We start from the raw sequence: 23,673 nt of genomic DNA on the forward strand, positions 1-23,673 counted from the left end.
AGATTTTCTCGCTAGCGATGATGGCCTCAAGCTGGGGGGGACAAATATCTCCCAGGGAGGGTTTTTTCTATCCCTTCTCGTCAATGAAGACATGCAATCTTACTCTGAATTCTGGCTCCTGTATCCGCGAGCGAACAGGATACTGGGTCATCTTTCCAGCACTCCGACTACAGGAATGTGGGAAGGATGCACAACTACTGTCAGTCTTCGATGTAATGTCAACATTAGCACGGAATGGGGTTGTGTTAAGATGCAGGAGGGAGGAAAAAATGGTGTCTCTACTGGTAGAGATGCAAAGGGGATAAAGAAGTGTTTTTTTTTTTTTTTTTTCGGCAAGCAACTCCCATGTTACTCACCTTCCTTATGAGCCTCTAGGAAGCATTAAGGTAAGAAAGAGCGTCATTATTGAGAAGGAACTGAAGCCTTTCTGCCTGCCTCCGCCTTATTTTAGTCTTTGGTACATATGACTGAAGTGAGGGCACAGGATTGTCAAAAAGTCAATTTTTTGAGAGGGATTAAAGAAAACAAGTTGACTCTCTTTCTTAGGCCGTGCAATTGGCACAAGATCCAGAAATAAATTCTGAAACAATGTAGGACAGCCAAGTTTATGCCACATTAAACTGAAACTACAGCCATTTTATGACACTAATGGTATGTAGTCAAGACTTTAGATGGGTAGTTTTTTTTCAACTGTAATTATCTGAGAAATACATGAATCATGTGTTCATTCATTCATTCATCTCCATGAATGAAAAAAAACTACCCATCTAATGTCTTGACATGTGTAAGGAAATAAAATCATTATCACTTTCTTTTGTAACTTGTTCATGGAAAACAATTGCGTGACTTCATCTTTTGAATGATAGTTATCAGTTAAAATCATCCAAATGTCCTTTCAAACGATACCTGGTGGGAGGTTTTCCTGAGGCCTGAGAAGGTCTGAGAAACTGATAATAATGTAACTGCTAGCTTATTAACAAACTCCTTATATGGTTATATGGCAAGTTAGTGATGTAATGAAACTATTAGCTAATCTTCATTGTGTGTATCTGTATAAAGTTATCTGTGGGACTGCCCCACAGATAGATTTTTGCAGACTCTGACACTGTAAACTGTCTCTTCACATGCACGAGAATAAAATACCACAAAGATCGGTTTTTGAACAAATTCTTTTAACTGAAATTTTCTTCACACATGGCAGTGTTCCATGTAAACATCCTCCAATGCACAGCCTCTCTTCTTCTCTTTCATTGTCATTTATTTTTTTCTTCCTCTATCCCCCTCGACTGACTACTGGGACAATAGCCGGCCTGTGATTTGATGCAGTTGTGTCGGGCAGACTGCAGCACTGGCTTTCAGACTTCTTCTGGGCTTCTGGCTACTGCTATATGCTGGCTGAGGTACTGAGCTTAATGCGGCAAGGCACATCCAGCTGCAATCACCACAACCAATAAACCCAAGCCTTTTTTGTTCACTTCCTTTATCCCACGGCTGGGGTCTGCGGTATACAGATAGAGAGTATGCTGAGGGGAATTTTGGCTCATATCAATAAGAAAAAGAATCTTCTGCATGTTGAATCACATTGCAGAAAAAAAATCAATATAAGCAACTGAAAAGAGTAACACTATATTACCCTCAGCTCATTGAGGAGGAAAAGACTATTGGATCAAAGAGATAGAAGAGAAGAAAAAAGTACTGCATCTTCTGTCCAGCTGTTGACCAAAAGTGACATCCTCATATCAATTTAAAGGTGTGACATTTAGCAGAACAGCATCCTGGTGTGTGTGAACCCTGTAGCAGATTGTGTGCGTGTGGATGCAGTGTTGTGGTTTCTCTCGATAAAAGAAATGCTGGGTGGAGCCACAAGCTACCTCAAAAAAAGAGGGGGCAGTGATGGCAAAGGGAAAGTAACACTAGCACATCAGATGACTGAGCTCATCATTTGCCCTTTTGATCAAATCAAACAGGTCAGTGCTTTTTGGATGAGCAGCACCAAATTCACAAAGTGGTGGATATTGAGCTAAACGGGGGTTGGCATTTACACCAGTGCATTGTATTTGCAAGTCCTCTTTCTCCCCTCTGTCTCAGTGACTTCCGCCTAAAACAGCCTGAACTACCGATCTGCTCAAGCCACTGTCTATTGATAAGCCCTTCTGCTCAAAGACATATTGATTACAGAACCTCAGCTGAGACATATTCAACCTCCATTTCCCCTTTAATGGTGCTTCCTCCTTTGGACATTTCAGCACAGGCGAAGAATGATGAATAGGAAGACAATATTGAAAACAGATAAATGTGAGTCAAGAGAAAACAGTGAAGTAACCCAATAAAAATGGTCAATCCAAGCCATCTAAAAGTCTCTGGGTCTTTGCTGCAAAGGCACAAAAAGGAGGGAAAGGTTAAGGAAATTATTTTTTTTGTGAGGGGTAAATCTTCCAAGTAGTCAAGTCCAACTCAAATCACATTTTGTCATTCTTTTTTCACAGTCAAACACATTTTTTTATATTTGTGAATATTTTGTTGAATATATGATTAATAGTTCTTCATTATCAAAAGGAAGAAAAATGGTATTCTGGGATCAGAAATGTTTGTTTTTTTCCTCTCATTTGCTATCTGTATTCGATTTACAGCAGCCGGCAAGCTTAGCTCCGGCAGGGGAACAAGACAAAATAAAAAAACAGCGCTGTAGCTAACACGTTATGGGCTAAGGTGTGTTGTTAGCAGTGGAATTGAAGAGTAAGGGCCACATCAGCATCTATGTCAATGGACCAAAGTGAAACATGCTGGTTGATACTCTAATTAGCTATCAGGCCTGCAAACTGATGTTAGCAATGTACTTTTCCCCAGTCAATGTTTGTTCGCTCGCTCAAGAAGCTAGGGTGCAGGACAAGACATGTATTTGGGTTTTTAAGTTTGATATAAGACTTTAGCAGGAAGCCTAATGTGAGTTTTTGTTCAAACTCTGTTGCTCTTTTGTTGTGTAGCAGGCTTCTGTCTGGCAGTTAGTGTGACGCTACTATATAGTGCATAATGAAGCAATTTGATTGACTCATAGAAACAAGTTCTGCATCTATGTAGACAGAGGACTAGCAGTAAACCGGCAAATTACTCCAATAATAGGGGGCAGCATCACAAAACCAAAAAAATGCAAATATTTCTCCCTTTTGATTTCAATTTTTTTTTTCCATAATGAGAACACAGGACATGATTTACAGAGCTAATATTTATGTATGTATGTATGTATGTAAGTATGTATGTATGTATGTATATGTATGTAGCAGACAAAAAAACTATTCAATTTCAGTTGGACTTTAAGTGTTATGTTAAGGCCTTAAAAAGGTGCTGATGCATGATGGATGAGGCTGGATTCAGTTAAATATGTCAATTTGAGCTTTAATGTAGCGTTTAATATTTTGAACTCTTTTTCTCTGCGGCTCATACTTCCCTGCCAGCCAGCTCCAAAACTCCCCACAGCGACAGTGTAACCAATGGCCTTGACTTCCGTCATCCTGCTGCACAGACAGTCCACTGTGGCCCAAAAGCTCAGCAGTTAAGTCAACGAATATGAGCCTTAACAACTGAAGATTTATGGAGATTCTCACCCTCATTAGCCATGCGGCATTAAAGGGTGAAGTGACTCAACGTCAGACGGGAGCTTTGTTGGCTAAATCAGTCATGATTGTTTTTTGTCTTTTTTCAGAAATCGTCTCAGCTGTTTGCATCCTCTCATAGCATCTCATATGATATCATACAGCCAAGAGTGAGTGAGTAAAAAAAAGATACTATGACAAATGAGAGCTTATACTATGTGGAAGGGTTTGCATAAAACAAACGATACCGCAATGAACTCCCATCTGAATGCCCCTGAGGACAAGACTAATGTTAATCTGACGCTAATCCAACATTGGTGCCGCTCTACTTCTCCAGCAGTGGAAAGAGAGTTGTGTGAGAGCTGATGTTTGTGGAGAACCTTATTTAGAAGTCTATATGAACCTCGATTTGTCTCTGTCAGCTCAGCAGGAGCTCAGACAAAATCTTCTCACCCAGTGTACACAAGGAATCCATATGATCATCAGTAATTTCAAAGCATGGGCTCTGGTGTTAACATAAAATGGGATTTCTAATGATTTCTGATGTAAAGAAAAATGTTCAGTGGTGATGTGTCATAGTAGGCCGTTGTGTATTGGGACTAATCTACGCCATGCATTGGGGATGAGAGGGGAATGGCATGGAGTCGTGAACATACCCATCGGTCCGGGCCGCGTGTCTATCATGCAGAAAATTGGAGATTAGACACAGAAAATAGAAGATAAAGATGGGATAGTTACACATCTGTCACAGCAATGAGAAAGAGAAGCAAACACTGTTGCAAGAAGACGACTAAAACAACATCAGGTGCAGAGACTACAGTGATGAATGAGTGCTGATTACAAATTCAGCCACATGGTATTGATTGAAAAAAAAGCAACTCCACTGTCAGCTACTCCTTTTGCTTGTAGAATGCTTATTAAACAAATGATATATGAAGGAAATATGAATGTGCTAAATTATGTTGTTTTCCTTCAAGCTTTGTTGTTAATCAAATGGGCTAAAAATGCACGCCACACTCGAGGAAAAGCTGCAGTAAGGCCTGGGCATCCCCTTCATCTTCATTAATATTCATAGTGGCCCGGACCTCTCCACAGTCAGGGGTCCCCAGGCCACTGTAATGGGCCTATTTTGCCCATTCATCTCTTTATAGTGACAAAACAAGTTAAGGGTATTAAACTTATCGGACTGCATTCATTACAATGAACTGTTGTTCAACTTCCTCTTTTGAACATCTAAACAGAGTAGGACATACAGTACATGACTCAAGGGTGGCTTATGAGGAGTTGAAGTATGGACTGTCAGAGTGTTTCTTATCTGTGTGTGTGTGTGTGTGTGTGTGTGTGTGTGTGTGTGTGTGTGTGTGTGTGTGTGTGTGTGTGTGTGTGTGTGTGTGTGTGTGTGTGTGTGAATGTGTGAATGTGTGTGTTCACCATCACTCACCCCTTCACTGTTTTGTCCGCTCTTAGCCAGCATCTCCTGTAAGGCCCGTACTGACAGTGACTGTTCCAGCACAAAGGTACAGATTCCCAGGTCTGGAGGGACATACTGTAAAAACAGACAAGTGGGTGTCAGGTTACAGATGAACACAGTTTTAAGGTCACCTTTACTTGAGGGCTTCAAAATGACTTGAATTGATTTTATCAAAATTGCAATATGGACTAGTGCAATGACCAGATCGCAGGGGGGTGATTCAGTATTGTGGTACTGCAGAGAATCTCTGTTTGATACAGATCCTCATAAAAATCACAACACAATCGGTTTAATATATCTTTCAATGAAAATTAGAATAATGATGCAAAAATGATCATTCCCTCCAATGAAGAAATTTATTGGAATTCCATATCAGTCAACATATTTCCACTTATATATATTTTCTTCCTAAAGTGCAGCCCTGATTTTCACACAGTATTCCAACTCTGCATGAAGTAGGTTTTTACAGCTTATAAAAAGTTATCTCAGGCCAAATCAAAAGGAGCTACGGAAGACAAGTCCATTTCTGATGCCTGGTATTATCACTTACAACACACAAATATTCTCTCCAAACAGCAACCTGGAAGGCTCAGTCACCCAAAAAGTTGGACTCACAACACCATCTCCATCCCTCAGTCATTTAAATGAGATCCATCCAGGAGATACGGAACAACATTAGCATACATTTAGACTTTTGTTGTGTCCAACTGGCGAATGGGAGTCCAATAATGAATTTCCTTATAGCTCTGTTTCTGGTCTCTGTTAACTCCTGAAAAAAACATCTGGCAAAAGACTGAACAAACCTGGTATATGGTCTTTCTGTGCAAAGATTACAAACCAAAAGACGCTTCATCTACAGTACATTATGTACAGCATGTCCTCAACTAAAGTGTGACCCCCCAAAAAAGTAAAGAATTAAGAAAACAGCTGCCTCAGAAAGCACCCTACTTATACTGGCCCAACATGCTCCTTCCATAACCAAAGCAGCATTATGATTACCACAGCCACCTGTCCTGCCTCCCCTTCAATTCTGATTTTGATGTAGTATGTAAAGAACTTTTTGCTGCATAAGCAAAACATCCATATATAGACAGAAAAATGAAAAGTGCACATTGAATCCGCAGGGATATTCTGATTAGATGCCCACTTATAAAATCTGTGCTGACTGCTGCATTTTTAACCGTACTTGAACCAGCTTCGTCTTAATCAAGTGGGCGATATTCATTAAATGGTACTTTAAAAGCAGATTAAGTGCTCTCAGGTCTGTCTGTGCTCAGATAAGCCAGGTCTTGGACAGAGCGCTATTAGACAAACGAAGAAGAAGCCAAATCCCAAACCAGGACAGGAGGGGATAGGAGTGTTTCACTGACAGAATGAGGGAAGCAGTGATGCAGATTTAGTGGGGAATGGCCACAAGATAAATTATATCAACCTAAACACCCGACCTGGCCTCGTTACTGGGTATCTCAACTCCTCGTAAACTGGTTCAGGTAAAGCTAACCTCATTTTCAAACTTCACACAACCCAGTTTCTGTGTAACAAAAGATTTTAGAAGTCAAGACTAAAGTGACCATGACTGTGCGCAGCAATCTGATCATTCAAATCTAAGTCATGTTAAAGTATATACGCTCCAGGCGGGACTGTGGAAATGCTTCAGTGAAAACAAACATGAGATGACTTCACAACACAATTTAAATGATTTGTTTTATTTGATAGTAATTTGATTTGTTGTTTATAGTTCCCATAAATAAAACACACTTATTATTGAATAGTTTAGACATTTTGGGAAATACATCCATTTCTTTTCTTGCAGAGAATTTGATGAGAATATATTTTATACCCCTCTAATATTTGCAGCTATAATCAATATTTTTATATTAACAATGGACCACATGATCAAATGTGAAAGATATCGCTCAAAGTGATGATCCCACAGACAATTATCACCTGACTGCAGTTTCCCTCTACTCTAGCAGCATTAGGTTCATTGTTTTAGCCTGAAAACAGACCACTAACGCTCCAGCCAGGAGGTACTTAGTTTAGCTTAGCATAGCATAAGGAACGACAGCCAAAACAGCTAGCCTGGCTCTTTTCAAAGGTAACAAAAATGAATAAATTGCCTACCAGCACCTCTTAAGCTCCTGAACACATCAATATTTTGTATCCCGTTCATCATGTATGGATGTCCGCTGTTTCCATGACAACCTCTTGATAATGAAAAGACTCTAGGAAGTCACTGTGCCACAGTCCCCCTGTAAAACCATAACTTTTAGATGAGGACATGCTAAGCTAACCATCTCCTTCATATTAAGCTTCATATTTAATGGAGAGATGGCAATGGCATCACACCCTCAAGAAGAAAGTGAAGTGTATTTCCCGAAATGTCAAACTATTACACTTAAATAAACATACAGCAGCTCGACATCCTCTTACAATCTGTATGCAATGTAAGACATTTTCAGCATGCTGGTTGGGTTAGGGATGCCTCTACACTGACTAGCCCTCCCTCTAGCAGTGTGACTGTAGAGAAATTATAATAAAGAGTCGGGTGGGAAGCAGCCCCGCCCTCATCTCCCTGGGTGACTAACAGCTGACCTTTGCTCTATCCAGGCGTAGTTGTAACAGTAGGTGGGGAGGGGACTGCCTGGAGAGAGCAAGGCAGTTAAATGAATGTCTAAAAGAGCTGGAGGGGATGATGAGTGTCCTGTCCTGTCAGAATGACCTCTTACAAGACAGAGCAGGGAAGACAATTTTGCCACAGCTTAGCCATGCCCTGGTGTTTGGTTAATGACCAATAGTGAGGTGAGGGAGAGAGCGTAGCTTGATGATGGGCAGGGATAGATTGTGTCTCCATAGAGAGGGTCAAAAAGGGTTAAAGCTGAATGCCCTGAGGAGGTGACCTCGTTTACTGCCATTCCTTTTCAGCTTAATTGGAGGAGCTCCTAAAACAGTTAATTTGTAAATAACATTTTAATCAGTTGTTGTATATCTGGAAACCTGTCTTGATTCACATACTATACACACAACCAGGACACAGCATCACTACTATTATGGTATGTGGGTAACTACCCTCCAGTGGTCATAATATTGAGTCACTGACAGGCGAGAGCTGCTGATCGTATATCACTAACAACCAGCTTCTCATGGGCTGATTGATGTTGCCATTTAAACTGTGCACACTCAAAATCAACATCATCATGTGGTCCTGATTCTGTGCCTCTTTGCTGGACTAGTTCACCAAGAAAAGGAGGCATCCCATTCAGTCGTCCAGGCCCCTGCTTTCTAAATAGCAATTCTGTTTTTTTTTCACCTCTCTGTCGTTGATCCCAAAGGTGGGGTGATGCCTTTTCATAAAAAAACGCAGGCAATGAAGACAAAGTGCCAGATAGGGAGAACATCCATCACACCTGTCAGGTGTAATTACCATCCAATATGGGGTGAAAGCCTCACCTCCCTAAGCGCACAATACCCCCCCAACATACACACACATACTCTTTGTGAGAGCTGTTAGACGGCAGAAAGGAAAGAAGATACCAAATGCCAGGAGTACATGGATCTTTCGTTCCTTCTTCTTCTTTCAGTCTGCTTTCTCTGAGGAAGTGTGTGTGTGTGTGTGTGTGTGTGTGTGTGTGTGTGTGTGTGTGTGTGTGTGTGTGTGTGTGTGTGTGTGTGTGTGTGTGTGTGTGTGTGTGTGTGTGTGTGTGTGTGTGTGTGTGTGTGTGTGTCTGTAGACATTTACACGCCGTATATGCTGAGTGTCATGGCTTGAGCGAAATGTATCTCAGACAATACTAATGGATTATGATTAAAAGACAATCAATGCGGAACAAGCCCATTAGGCCTGCTGTCAACAGGCTTTGCTATGGGAAAACCTTATTGCAAGATAAGCAGCAGAGCAACAGGGGCCGGTGAAAGGTGAGAGTATCTTGGGAACAGCCAATCATCATTCAGATATTTCTGCCTACGAGCTAACAAGATGAATAAAAAGGAAAGAGGATGTGCTTCATAATTTTCATAATTTGTTACATAAAAATGCAATAAGGTGGAAACCTGCTGATTACAAAGGCAAACTATTAAATTTAACTCAAGTCTCATAATTAAAACTTTGCACTTGGTCGCACCACAAACCAGCGAATGCGTCAGCAGCTACAGCTACTGCTTAGCTGCAATAAAGCTGTAGGCAATTAGAGCAAACGACAGCGCTGTTTATGAAACAATCTATCAAACCCGTCCAGGGGCGTAATTTCTTGGAATTATCATCTGACTGCGGGCCCACAGAGATGCCACGTTGTCCCTGAACCTTCGGAAGAAAAGCTCATCAAGAAGACTGCAGTGTGCGTTTGTGTGCTGAGCTGCCTTTTTCTGTGCGTCTCCGCTTGGCTTCACTGAATCTTTCCAGGACCTTAGCAAGAATGAACTAAATGGATGTTGGGTTTCCAAGGAGCTCCTGCCTATGTAAACGCATCTTTACATATATTCGACTGTTTCTGCAAACTGCTTTATGTGCCTTTGTTGATTATATTATGCATGTGCGTGTGTGTGTGTGTGAACACATAGAAAACAATTGCATCAAACCACACACATTATTTTTTTCTGAGCAGAGACACAATAACATGCATCTCTTTGTTTACACTGATGTTTTTTGAGATCAGAGAGAATCAACAGTGGAGTCTCTGTGCCTACCTTTGCCTCTGATGTGGGCTCCAGGTAACACAGCCGATTGCCCAGCCCCTCAGCAGCCAGGCAGAACTTGCGATTCTCCTTCTGGATGCAGGCCACGCACTGGAGCACCACTTCATCATCCTGTCGAGACAAAACAGACTTCAGTCAGTGTGTCTGTGCAGTTTGACGCTGTGAGTTTGTGCGTCATGTCCCGAGAGAACCCCACCTTACGTGCACACATGCACAACCTAGATCATCAATCAGGGAAGACTCTTGTGCCACTGAGGCCTTAAAAGTGTTTTGTTTCTGGTCATTCCCCACCACAGTGAAAGAGGAACAATAGGAGGCGGGAAGTACTTTTTAAATAAGACAGGGAAACTGTACAACAGCCACAAACAATGACTTGTATAATTGGCTGCATAATTTTTGGTTTTTTTAAATCTAGAAATGTTGGCACTTTTGGCATAGCTACACTGATTAGAGCTGCAAAGATCAATTGATTAGCTGTCAACTATCATGTTAATCACCAACTATTCTGAGTCATTTTTTCAGAAAAAAGTCAAAATTATCTGAGTCACTGTTCTTAAATTTGAATATTTTTTATTTTTCTTTATCCATCTATGACAGTAAGCTGAATATGTTTGAGTTATGGACAAAACAAGACATTTGACAACATTATCTTGGGCTTTACTGATTTTTCCGAACACTTTATAGACCAAACAACTAATCGATTACTAATAGTTAGTTGCAGCCCTAAGGATGATCAGCTTCTTGATTTTGAAACAAATAGTGCATCATAAGTGGTCTGATATTGAGTTTTGACCGTCTTTGAGTATCATTAAACACATGTAAAAAACTAAACAGTCAAGTGCACCACAAAGAGGTAAGTCTAATAACTAACATTATCTCCCCTGTTTCTCAGAAGTCATCCTTTTTTTCTCAGCCTCTGCCGAGCTAATTGAGGGGATTTCTCTTCTAAATGTGATGATCAAACAGAGACCAACCATGGTTGATCCCTTTGAGTCAACCCAATCTCCTTTAGGCTGTTTACTCCGTTTATATGGTACAAATGAGGCGATTGATTAGAGCGTTACACGTTTAAAAAGAAAATAATGAGTGAATTAATTCACTTATGTATGTGAAAGAGAGGCATTGTGTGGCTTTGATGCTGTATTAGTCATTATGTATGAAATTATGTATGCATATATTTGAGCATGTATGGCTATATTTGTAAAACTTCTGGATTTATTTATCCAAGAAATATGTTGTTAGACTTAATGGGTCTAGTTCCAAAATGCAAGCACAGTAAAGCTAAATACAGTGTCACAAGAATCTAAATACAACCCTCAGAGAGTAAAATTCTATATCTTCTACTCATTTTGGTGGCCATGCTGATATTTATACTAAATAATTAGATTAAGTGACTATTGGACAAGCCTTTTAAATACATTAGCATCAGAACAAACAGCCGTTGGCATAGAGATAATGAAGGACTTTGTAAAAGCAACCATTTGATCAATGATTAACAAGATTTATCTAGAGCTTTTTGATGCTTTTCTCTTTCTGTTTTATGTTCAAAAAATATATAAAGAGGAATCATAAATAAATAAACCATTTCAATCTTTAATGCATATGAGCCATGTATTTTGCTAGCAATTATATACACTAGCATAGGAAAGAATCCCCCCCCCCCCCCAAACACACACACACACACACACACACACACACACACACACACATGCATTTCTTTTTTTGGAGAACAACGGCTGAAAGCAAAGATCTGATGCTGCTGTTGTGTAAATGGCTTGATTATGCTTATAGTGTTGGTCCTGTAAATGCTGAATTAGACATAACAGAGCAAGTGGAAATCTGCTGATATGGGCTGCTGTGGGATTGGGAGTGTATGTGTGTGTGTGTGTGGGGGGGGGGGGGGGGCAGCTGCATTATTTAATGTAAGGGGGATTGTGCTGAGAGCAGAGTGCAGCAGCAGCAGTCGTAGTAGTAGTAGTAGTAGTAGTAACAGTAAAGCACATTATAATGTAGCATGATGCACGAGAGAGAGAAATAAAGATGACTAGCATCTACGCATCTCTAAATCCTTCTGCAAGTACAGCTTTGTTTTTAACATTTGTGTGTTTAGGAGCATGGCGTGAAAATCAATATGACAAGCCTCTGGGCCTTCAAAAGGAACGGTTGATGCTCACGTGTGCCTCAGATGTGGTCCAGGGAGAAATTGAAGCACATTGTGAGCTTTTAACTTTGAAGAAAAGCACCCTTCATGATAACAACAACTATTGTAGTGACTTAAAAAAAAAGTTGTGATATTAATGGTTAGTAGGTGAGGTCTTGTGTTAAAAGTCTGTATACCCTTTGAACAGTGTTTCCGGTGCCACTGCTCTAAAGTGTATGGTTTGGGTTAAAGTTTAGATCAAGTTATGGGTAGGCATAGCAGGGATGACAGGTTGTGGTGACACTCTGTTCATGTCATGTCATTGTAACTACGAGTTTCAGAATAGTTCATCTTAGATTCTGCATTAAGATATCTGTTTATAGGCAACGGGAAGATATTTTTGTATCGTATACATTCTGGTTTTCCTTTGTAGTCCGTCTGTATGTAGTTCAAAAATATGGTGTTATATTGTCAGCGAATAATGCACATGCATTTTCTTCCCCTGACCAACTCTATAGTCGTGATGAAGTAATCTCAACACAACTCTGGCTCTAATGTGGAGGAACTTCTTCCAAAAAAAGGATTGAAATGTAAATATATGTACTAATATACAACCACAATTAATCATTAAGTATTTCAGCATCATATCTTCTTTAATATCATTATAAAAAAAAATAGCCTGCAATGTCACAATCTTATTTTTAGGCAGTATCGCCATCAGTCCACCTTTATAATATGCAGTATAGGATACATGTCTACTGTATGTACAGTGGGAAGCGGATATAATTGAGATAATACTGACTGTAATTGATTGTGCCATTCCAGGGACTGCTATGGGAAAGGCTATGGATAATGATAACAGTCTTGGATCAATATGAAAATATTATTCAACTCAGATGCAGATTGAAATGAATAGTCCTCTATGGTAAATCAACACTTGGCTGGGTTGGAACATGCAATCAGTCTCACTGTGGAGCGAGCAAAGGGTTGATCTGGGCAATATAAGGAAAGTATCGATCCACGCATTGCATCCCTGCCTGTCTGAGTGCCAAGATACGCACACAAACACACACACACACACAAACACACAGACAGAGACACACACACACACACACACACACACACACACACACAGAAGCATCCCTTTCATCAGAGGCTAACTTTCATGTCTCTGTGTCTAGCCCATGACTGCCCCTTTTCCCTCGCCTCACCCTTGCATTGAAGTAAAATTACGTGTGTGACGTTGTCTCTCTCACTCATCCCCTATTTCACCTGACTGCTACAGAGGAGGGGGCACTCACTGCTATCAATCATTCATAAAGTGAAGCTCTAAGTGATGTCAGTAAGACTGGAAGGAAGGAAAATGCTTTTCCTCAATTTGGAGCTGGGTCAGTTTACAAGATCTGAAGAAAACATCCGACTTATGGAGATTCTGTATCTGTAAGCTGACAGTACTGTATGGGAAGATTTCATGAGCAAGCATAAGAAAGAGCCAAAGAGAAACTGTAACCTTCTGGTTCTGTCGGACGTAAGGAAACCTAATTTAAAATGATCAAAATGACTTTTGTAATAAATAATGCAAATGACAAAAAACATTACAGTATGTTGTGTGGTTCACCAAGACCGGAGAGTACAGCCATGCCATGTTGTATTTAGGCACAGTGGTGCTTGGAGCTAATGTTACCATGCTAAAATGCATAACATAAAATGAAATTGCTAACATTCTGATGTTTACAGGGGAGTAAGAAAAAAATAGAAAAACACATGAGTATCACAATATTATGTTTAGTGAGATAGTATCAATATTCAAAAACACTTGATTTTTAAGAAATAGTTTACATGCACAGATTTTAGGCTGACAGTGATTACTTTTGTTTTGTTTAAACCCCTTACCACTCCATACAGTAGCAGTAATATAATTTATTTTCAGCCATTTGACTCCAACATGTGCATATGGTGGTGTGCTCTTTAAACTATGACAGTTGGATTTAAAGTTTCAATATATCGCCTTGCTTACAGTATCGCAATGTATTGAATCATAACTCCTGTATCATATCGCCAGATTCTTGCCACTGCACATCCCTAGATGTGGCGTGTATAATATTTACCTTGTACAACATCTAAGTTAAGCGTGTAACCATGCTAACATTTTGTTATAAGCACTAAACACATAGTACAGCTGAAGATGATGGGAGTGCCATTAGTTTTCTGATGGTGGCACTAGTGGAACATTCAGAGGTCACCAAAGTCATTCAAATGAATCTACGCCACCAGCGTGGGTTAGAAAAACTCTCAGTGAAATTGCATTGAAATGCAGAAGCTAGTGGAACGACAGGGCTTCTGCTCTCTATAGATTAAAGGAACGGTAATTAATTCAGCTCTCCTAAAACAATGTGAAAAGTGAGATCAGCCTCCAAGGGCACCTTGAGATTGAATTTCACAATCACAATACTCCCCCTCACATACAGTACTCTTTTACTCCTATTTCTTTGTTCGGTCTAAATCCATGCATTTCTCATCTCCACTGTGTATGTGTGTGTTTGCACAACAACAATAGCTTCAAACTCCTATGAGACTTGTGTGAGTAATACTGGAGCATATCAATGAGTGGGCCGGGATGACATTTCATCTTATTTTCCTGGTTTCAACCAATCACTCTCTCCTGGTGCACAGGGGAATAACATTGATGGACATTTCTGCATAGCGACAGGTAGGCATGCCAAAGGTATCCTCATAAAGGCTGCAGAAAGCCGATCAACCAATGAATTGGGGTTGAGATGGAAGACACTTTCTCCTGTAAACCACAAAAGCCTTGACCTTGCATTGTAGTGCTGCTGGCATGGACTTATTAACTGACAATACTGTTGCTGAATAAATTACCATTATTGATGATAATAAGGAGTGATTACATAGTTTAGAGGCACGTAATGGGTTGTTAGGGCTTGTGAAAAAATAATCCTGCCATTAGGCCCTTCTAAGTGTGCAATTATTTAAAGAGCATCACTTTTTTCTTTCCTCTTCTCTACAGCTCAGTTTTTACAAATGTGTGCACATAGTTTTTGATCCCAGCCCAGACAACAAAATGAAATCTAGAGTTTGTGGAATGTAACTTATTCTGGTGTGGGCTCCTTCATAAGTACTGGTATAAGTAGAAGCTGTCTTAACCAAAGAGCTCTCAGTATGAGTCTGGAGTATCTAAGCCTTTGGTTTGAAGAAACGTCTACAGCATTTCAGCAGGTAGTGCAGTGCATGACATCAGCTCATGGAGAGAAACTCCTACTCCTACCGCCTTATCATGCTCTGTGCAGGCCTGCAGTGCTTTGGCAATGTATTCTCAAGTACATCCTGCAAGCGCTACAATAACTACTGTAAAGCTGGAGTCACAAAATATCTTACAGACACAAACAAGCTGAAACAGTTTTTTTGAGCACTATGAGTCTGGGTGTGATGGCAACTGAATTGCTCCAGTATTTCATGTGTAGCTCCAATGCCTCCCATAAGGCTTGTATTGCCACTGCTTGCACTATGTTACAACTGGCACCCGTGGCATTACCATCGCTCATCTTCTTTCATGTGAGATATTCTACCTCAAATTTAAAGCATCAATGCTGCAGAGAAAATAAACACTGCATAATAAGGACTTTGGGAGTTACAGTGATAAAATTCCCATGGGACGGGAACAACTTGACAAGCAGTGTTACCATTAATGTGTGTCCTGTTTAAATCCATGAAACGGATTTTGGCTTCCTTGACACCAAACAGAGCCGCAAGCCATGTGTCCCTGTTCTGTCACCAACTTAAAATGTGGTAAATAAAGCTTACACATTAAAAAATACAATACAATACAAAAATTGCATAAACCCAAACTAAGTCAGCTATGTGCATGCTCAAATTTTACAAAAATGCATTTGTGCGAAAGGGTTTGTTAATATAAAGGAGCTCATTAAAAAAAAAAAAAAAAAGGCAATTACACCTCCTGTTAAGAAGAAATTGTTATGGCTAAGCATGCCCCATCAAAGTAAAGGCTTGTGGTGATAAAATCCAGACTCCACTCCTGCCCCTGCACTGCTCCCTGCCTCACTCTTTGAGGTCAGATTTGTTCTGTCTTCTTCAGCTTGATCCTGGGCCAAAGATTCAACAGCAAACTGATCCAAGGGTGGCACCAAACGGACCTCTGGGGAGGAGATTGAAGGGTACGGCAGCACAGGCGAGTGGAGAGGAGAGGAGAGGAGAGGAGAGGAGAGGAAAACGGAAAGGAAAGTAGCAGGCAATGGAAAAGATTTTGCCAGCAAAGCCAATGCACCACACACACACGCAGCAGACCGCAGCACTTGCCTCCGCTTGCCTGTGTCCCTGTGTGACACCGTTCTATAGTGTACCGGTTAATAGTCTCCTTCATCACCAGGGGCCTGTTGCCAGTCAACACTGTACACAGGCTGGCTCACATACACCGAGACTTTGTTCTGGACAGATTGATACAGCTGGTCAGGCACTGCAGAACAAAATACAGCTGGGTAGTGGTTGCACCCCCTACAAGCTTTCACTCTCACCTTGTCTTTCTCCTTGCAACACACACACACACACACACATACATACACACATAGGCACAGAAAAAGACCAGGTGTTTCCCAAGTCTATTAGCAGGCTATTCACCGTAGTAACAGGAGAGGAGAGGACTGCAGTCTATAATGACGCACTATTAAAACGTAGGAGAATTACTGGTCTAACCTTCTGTTAATGCCTCCTAGTCATGTTAGGTGTAGATTATGCATGTTAAATATCATGTGCTGTACTTTTGTATCTCTTTTAAGTTGCTTTCAGCTCCAGTAAACTGATTAAAACCATTTGCATTGGGAATTATTATTATATTAAGTGTGTGGTCAGGTGCATATCATATTCCTTTCTATATCTTTAAATATTTATATACTATACTTTTTTTATACAGTATAATGATCCCATAATGCCGGATGAAAGAAATTAGACTGTACTCTATTTAGTGCACAGTAATGCCTTTTGCAATTCAATTTAATATATAATATGGCCCTCTAGAGTTATTTTTTGGCAGTTATGCTATTGCTTATGATGCTCATAAACTGTGGTGATGCTGCAATGACTCCCTGCTTACTTTTTTTTAATAGCTTTTGATTGGACCGCGCGACAGATGTTGCCAAGCAGCAAATTTACAGATAACGGAAGTCTTCAATACCTAAGACATTTCTTAAGTTTTAATGGCACAACCTGATTTTAGAAAAACACTCGTTTGAAAAGTTACTAAGATCACTTCATTGGCATCAATGCTTAGACTGAAACTATTTTCATGAAATAATTGTAGGACATGTTTTTCCATTTTTGCCAACTTCTTCTATAATGTTCCTCCAGTATCAGAGGACGCACTGTAAGACAAGAAATGTTTGTTCCATAATATTCTCATGATAGAATTGCAGCTTTGCCGCAGAACAGAGGTCTGCTGAGATCTGACGCAAAACGCATCGTTCCATGCTATTCCAATCCACCGTATGATGCATTTCTGCGGACCTCCGCTGCTCAGCTCTGCTTTTATTACACCATGCCAAACACAGTTCATCTGTATACATTGTCCACAATGTCATGACACAGAGTTGGATTCAAATCAATGAAGTATCCCTTTAATGTTCTCTCTTAATCTGTGGTATTACACCAGCAGAGAAGGAAAAAGCAAGAGAAAAACTAGTGGGGCAAAGCTTTGTTCTCATGACTCAGTGTTTCTGTGTAAATGGGAGCACTAATGCTCATCTTGAGGCCCACTGCTGAACATGCTGCCCCCAGAGCACAGAGAGAGTGATAGATAAAGCAAGATGGAAAGAAAGGCAATCAGAGCTGTAGAGAGCACAAGGAACTCTCTCTCTCTCACACACACACACACACACACACACACACACACACACACACACACACCACGTCAGTAAAATCCACGGCCAGAATGACACTATAAATTAATCTTGACATTCGCTAAAATTTCAGCCTCCTTTAAAGGCTTTGCTAAGGGTGCTGAGGATGACAGCTTTACAGCTTGTTATTGAACAGTGTCAGTGGTCAGTCCCTGGCACAAAATGCATGCAGCTGCATTGTGGGCTGCACTGGCATGGATACAGTTTGGATAATCATTAAAAACGTTTCTCATTTGTACACAGTGTGCTCTACTTGTAGATCAAAACTTACTACTAAAGCTCATCTGCAAATATCAGGTCAAGTTAGTCAAGTTTACTGTATAATAATTTTATTTTTTATTATTTGAAATGTCTCAAATTATGTCAGAGGCCCACATCAGCAACACTACCAGTACTAGTCCAATCACTCTAAACCAACACCTACAGCAACTCATAGTAGCCACAAATGTTTGCACTCTGACAATAGCTAAACTACTATTTTATCTCTCTCTTTCAGCTTGCTTTGAGGTAGGTAATTGGCTGAAAAGTCCATTGAGGCACAGTCGACTTTCTAAGGATAAATAAATGAGAAAATCCCACCAAGGCACTGCAAAATAATCTAGTCTGTGGTGGTTCAATAGTCCCATCCATATTTGACCCTCTCAGGTTGTTGTGTGTGTGTGTGTGTGTGTGTGTGTGTGTGTGTGTGTGTGTGTGTGTGTGTGTGTGTGTGTGTGTGTGTGTGTGTGTGTGTGTGTGTGTGTGTGTGTGTGTGTGTGTGTGTGTGTATGTGTGTGTGTAATGTAACAGTCATCTGGTGCGTATTGCGCATCAGACCTGAACTACGTAATCACTGTAGGCACTTTAATTACACAATCACCATACACTCACACTATACAGCTGTGAACAACAGCAGCAGCCATATGGACAGAGGCAATCCATCTCGGAGATCAGACGGATACAGCGATCACTGTGAGCCAAATAGCCCATGGTGAAAAATGGCTACATCTTAAATGACACAGAATGTTTGTAGCTGCTGTTAGCTTTGCAACGTAACAGTATATTAAAGTGTAGACATTACATCAAGGTTGAAGTATTTGTACATTAAAAATGAGGGCTGCTACAGGTCATGTGGGGCAGGCAGACCAAACCCCTCCCAGGTCTAAAGGCATTAAGCCTGTCTGCATGCTTCAGTACCAAAGGAAAAGAGGAGGGAGGCTGTAAAGTGTTACAGTGCACCTTGCAGCAGTGTTTCTGAGAAGCTAAGTACGCATTTTCATCCCTTCCTTTCTTTAGGCTTCCACTGTCCATGCTTCATACATACTTGAACACAAAAAGGAAAAAGTGGCAATGGGACATCTCTGTAATGTTTTAAGTGCTTTAACATGAGGCAATGCAAGGACTATGGAAGAAGATTGGGCTAGTATTATATTTTTCCACTGACTTGACTACATGATGGCAGTGAGAATGCTCAGGGACAATATGTTACAGTGCCATAGCTGGGGCTCGCACTGGGGGAGCAAATAGAACAAAATACTTCTTTAATCCCTCTGCTTCCTCTCCGCAAAGTAACCTCAGTTACCGAGGGAATTGAGATTTTTTGTGGCACAACACAACGAAGGGAAAATAGGCTGCTTCTATTTTCTGACAAGTAACATGTTGTATATTCTTTTTTAGAGGATGCGCCTTCTTGGAAGGGAGAACAGCAGCACTAACAGGTGCATTTGTAAACTTCCTGCATCCAGGTTGTGAAGCCTGACTCCCAATTTCAACTGTGACGCTAGAGAGAGGCTGAAGTGGTGTTGAGATTGAAATTACGCCTTGCTTCATGAAAGTGGAAGACTGTATATGTGACTTGGAATATCAAAGGGAGCAGTGACTGCAGGTGTTTCATCAATGCCACAGCCTGTGTTCAATCCACTAGCAAGGGGTGCCATGTCATTTGCTGTATATCAAACTACAAATGTTAAAAGTCTACAATGTATGTATGCCAGTGTTTTAAATAAAAAATAAATAAAACAGACTCATCTAGTACAAGCATGTTCAAATTCAGGCCATGGTGGGTAATGGAGATGTGATCCAACCACAATATATCCCACAATCCCAATGCTAAAAAAGAGAACATTGCCCCCAACACTAGGATCTTGCCAAGAAAGACATGGTTTTATATTCTAACTAGATTATCTTTTCACAAACTGGAGAAATCAATGGTAGAAATTATGTTCTTAAACCCTGTTCTGTTGAGACTTGGACAGTGCAACTGTATTACACTTAATCCCTTTACGTGAAATAACAGTGATCGCAGTGTCAGCTTCTCTGGGATAAAAATATCCATTGTCCTTAAAGGGCTGACCTGACTAAAAGTCTTCAGAGCACTCATCCACATGCTTGCACAGAGTATAGCGGAGATTGAACTACAGCTGAGACACCACTGTGTCAAACTCTATTTGTTCAGAGACTTTAGATGATGCCCAGGTGAAGGGTTCTGGTGTCAAAGCTAAAGCACAGCTGAGACTTTGAAAAACGATCAACAAAGAAAAGAGAAAGCAGATAGTAAGAGAGAGTGCTAAAATAGTCTGACTTGGTAACACATTCCAAAATTTAAGGACATATTCTGAGCAATAAGTCGGGAAAAACTGGTGAAAAAAACTACTCATCTCATCCAGTCTCACTCTCTCTTGTTACTGCACTTTTTACTGCATCAAATATCAACCTGCAGCCCTTTGATCTGTCATATATTTCAGGAAGAGGCCATTAAAGGTTTGGTTTTGAAGCTATACTGCCATATAAACACTTTTTTAAGTTGGTAGGGAGTGCAACCAGGGGCTGAGAAAAACTACAGAATTTTGCAGAGATACCCACCTCAGTGGGGGAATAAAAAAAAATGTTCCACTATCTCTTTGCATTTTCCTCACCTGCAGGGCTAGACACTGATCTAAGCTTCCAATAAGCTACAATATGGGTTTGAATACTTGCTGGGATGTGTGTGTGTGTGTGTGTGTGTGTGTGTGTGTGTGTGTGTGTGTGTGTGTGTGTGTGTGTGTGTGTGTGTGTGTGTGTGTGTGTGTGTGTGTGTGTGTGTGTGTGTGTGTGTGTGTGTGTGTGTGTGTGTGTGTGTTCTCGCTGTTCACGCAACTTTCATGCATCTTCAACCCTGATTGCTGTCAAGGCAGCATAGTGTATTCCTTTTACAACGCACATTGTTGACTCTGTACTGCAGCTACAATACCCAATGAAGAGGGTGATATCTCCTCGCCTGTAGTGGCGTGGTGCAACGCAGAGGTTGTTAAAGAGGTATGAATCTTTTATGAGGTGGGAAAATGCCACCGTTGTCAATATCAGATGAAAAGGATGAGACTTTGGCACCCGCCTAGAGGGGGAATGTCACTAGATTTTCTCAACACAGCAATTGTGGTTGCGCTGGATGCAACTATGTGTAAAGATACTGCAAATTACTCAATTATGAAACCCTCAGTCAAGTCGATAAGCTGCTTCACTAACATGCGCTGGTGGCACAGAGTACTTGGCCTACAAGATAACAAACTGGGATTATATTTTCTGACTGTGAAGGTTTGCTTAGAAACTTGGTAAACTCAACGAGTTTAGGCTCACTGCTGCAAAGTGAGCCTAAACATCAGCAGATTGCAGCAGTAAACACTCCTCTAAATGGCCTATTAGGGCACAGTGGGGAGACAGAACATTGGACGTAATTACGGCAGATACCAAAGCTTCTTTATGTGGGAGGAGAATGATTCACAAGCATGGCCAAAAGTAGTGAGCGTTTTAATGATTTTTAGCCAAGTTAAATGTTTGAAACACTGACATTGTTTCTGTGGTAAAAGGGCTGTGGGTAGCACATGTTAGGAAATCCTAAAATTTTTCATTTGCATAGCATTAAATGTCACTTAAGAAAGATCTCAGGAAAGGTATCAGGAAGTGAACTAATTGACTTGACTCTTCCGCTTGGTTTGGTGAAAACTACATCAGCCCTTCATGTTTTCTGTACACATAAGTAAGTAGAATACATCTTCACGGAAAGCTGCACACTCTTTAGTCAAGGGTACAGACTCACATTTGAATCTGTTTTACCTGCAAGAAAGTTTTAAATGAGCCAAACTTTTTCTCACTGGATAGATTTGGTGTCATCCCTGCATCTAATTAGAATGAAGGAGGCGAATCTTTGGTTTGTTTTGGATAAAATGGCAGAAAACATTTACACCTTGAAGGAGAATATAATTGATGCGGAGCAGCGTATTCCACTGTGTAGCGAGTCATCATCAAACGATTGAGCCTGACAGCACCAGGAAGACTTACAGAAATGAGCCTAGGTCTGCTATATTTCTTCTTTTCTTGAATAAGAGCAGGCAATTAGCTCAGTTTAGCACAAATACTGTAAGAAAGGGGAAACAGCCTGGCTCTGTCAAAAGGTTAAAATATAAATAATTCACATACCAGTGCATCTAAAGCTCATTTATTATCATGTTATATATTTTCAGCTAGCTGTTTCCCCTTGCTTTCAGTCTACTAACCTAAGCTAACTAGCTACATATCAATGTGCCCTGTAAGATCAGGGCAGGTAATTTGACCAAACCCTGTAACATCACTCAGGTACACCATACAGTAGTAAACAGCTACTAAAAGTACAGCCAAGGTAATACTAGCGAATGCACGTTCATTCAACTGCTCTGAGACAAAGTGAAAAAAAGAGATTACTTTAGAGGGAAAGGTGAGAAATCAACTCACTATCAAGAATGTGTGGAGAGGACATATTTTCTAGTACCAGTGACTAATGGATTGCCACAGCCTTTTCAGAAAGCATATTCAAAGATACAGCCTTGTATGTGTGAGCCAGCATTAACTGCCAAGAAGCAATGGCAAAGAGAAGCAGAGTTGCAGAGATAGCTATGAAGGAGGTAGCAGCTAACATCAGGCTAACAGTGGCTGTTGGTTGTGGAGCAAGTGCATACATACTGTAGCCTTATGGTATTTTTGGGTTCAATTTAAACAAGATGGCAAGAGGCGAAAGGAAACGGAGAACAGCACCAAAGCTTTAAACCACACAGTGGTAGTGCAAATGTACTGCAGGATACATAGCTCTAACTGGCTAACACAGCTTCTTCTAAGTAGACATGTAGAAAATGTTATAACATTCATTTGGGTAATGTAATGTGACATAGGCCAAAACAACTCGCAAATACTGTATATTCTCCATTGCCAACAAGATGAGCAGCCCTGTGTAAAAATGACAGGGGTGTGCAACAATATTATGTTTGCATGTTTTCTGTATGCTGTTAGTGGAGCTAGCAGGATTAATTACACTGTATTGTTGTTGGTCCAAAGCAGCAAACCGTGAATATCAGGAGCTGGCCAAAGTATAAAAGAAGTTACAGAGAACCAAAAGAGCTGTGACTCATGAAGTAAAGATAAGGGAGAAAAATCATTTTGCCTCTGAATAAAGTGAACTGCGCCAAGGAACAATACGTCTGGGTACGACAGCAATTTTGTCCCTGGTGTGAATAACAATTAACTTGTTATACACAAAGGGGAATCAAATAGGTGTGCATTATTTATTTGAATGTATTGCATGAATTCAACGCAACACATTTGAACAGGTATGTTAGTCCAATCACTTGTCAGAAAGCCTTTCTTTATGCAAATGCTAGCATGTAATAATTCAACTTTGAGTTTAAGTTTATTTGGCATAGATATCCATACGATTTAGAAAAGCAGTAAATTTGCATTAATTCCAAATCAGATGTGTCTTGTTTTAACTCTTTACTTCTGATTAAAGGCAGGCAAACATAATGTACTGAATATGTATACTATAATTCACACAGTAAATCTTATTGTTTTTATTCTGGTTCTAACTTGATA

The 23,673-nt window shown here is 40.4% G+C and overlaps 1 protein-coding gene across 1 annotated transcript in view; it reads right to left on the reverse strand.

The window, feature by feature from the left end:
- Positions 1-23,673, reverse strand: part of LOC310954639 (ryanodine receptor 3) — a gene marked incomplete at both ends in the record, with an annotated part of 98,731 nt that overhangs the window by 69,412 nt on the left and 5,646 nt on the right. The window contains 2 exons of the mRNA XM_083924228.1: positions 5,032-5,136; positions 9,745-9,864. Coding sequence (XP_083780354.1) covers positions 5,032-5,136; positions 9,745-9,864 — 225 coding nt within the window. The remainder of the gene's footprint in view (positions 1-5,031; positions 5,137-9,744; positions 9,865-23,673) is intronic.

This window comes from Echiichthys vipera (genome assembly GCF_963691815.1).
Source record: "Echiichthys vipera genome assembly, chromosome: 12".
Lineage (NCBI taxonomy): Eukaryota > Metazoa > Chordata > Actinopteri > Perciformes > Trachinidae > Echiichthys > Echiichthys vipera.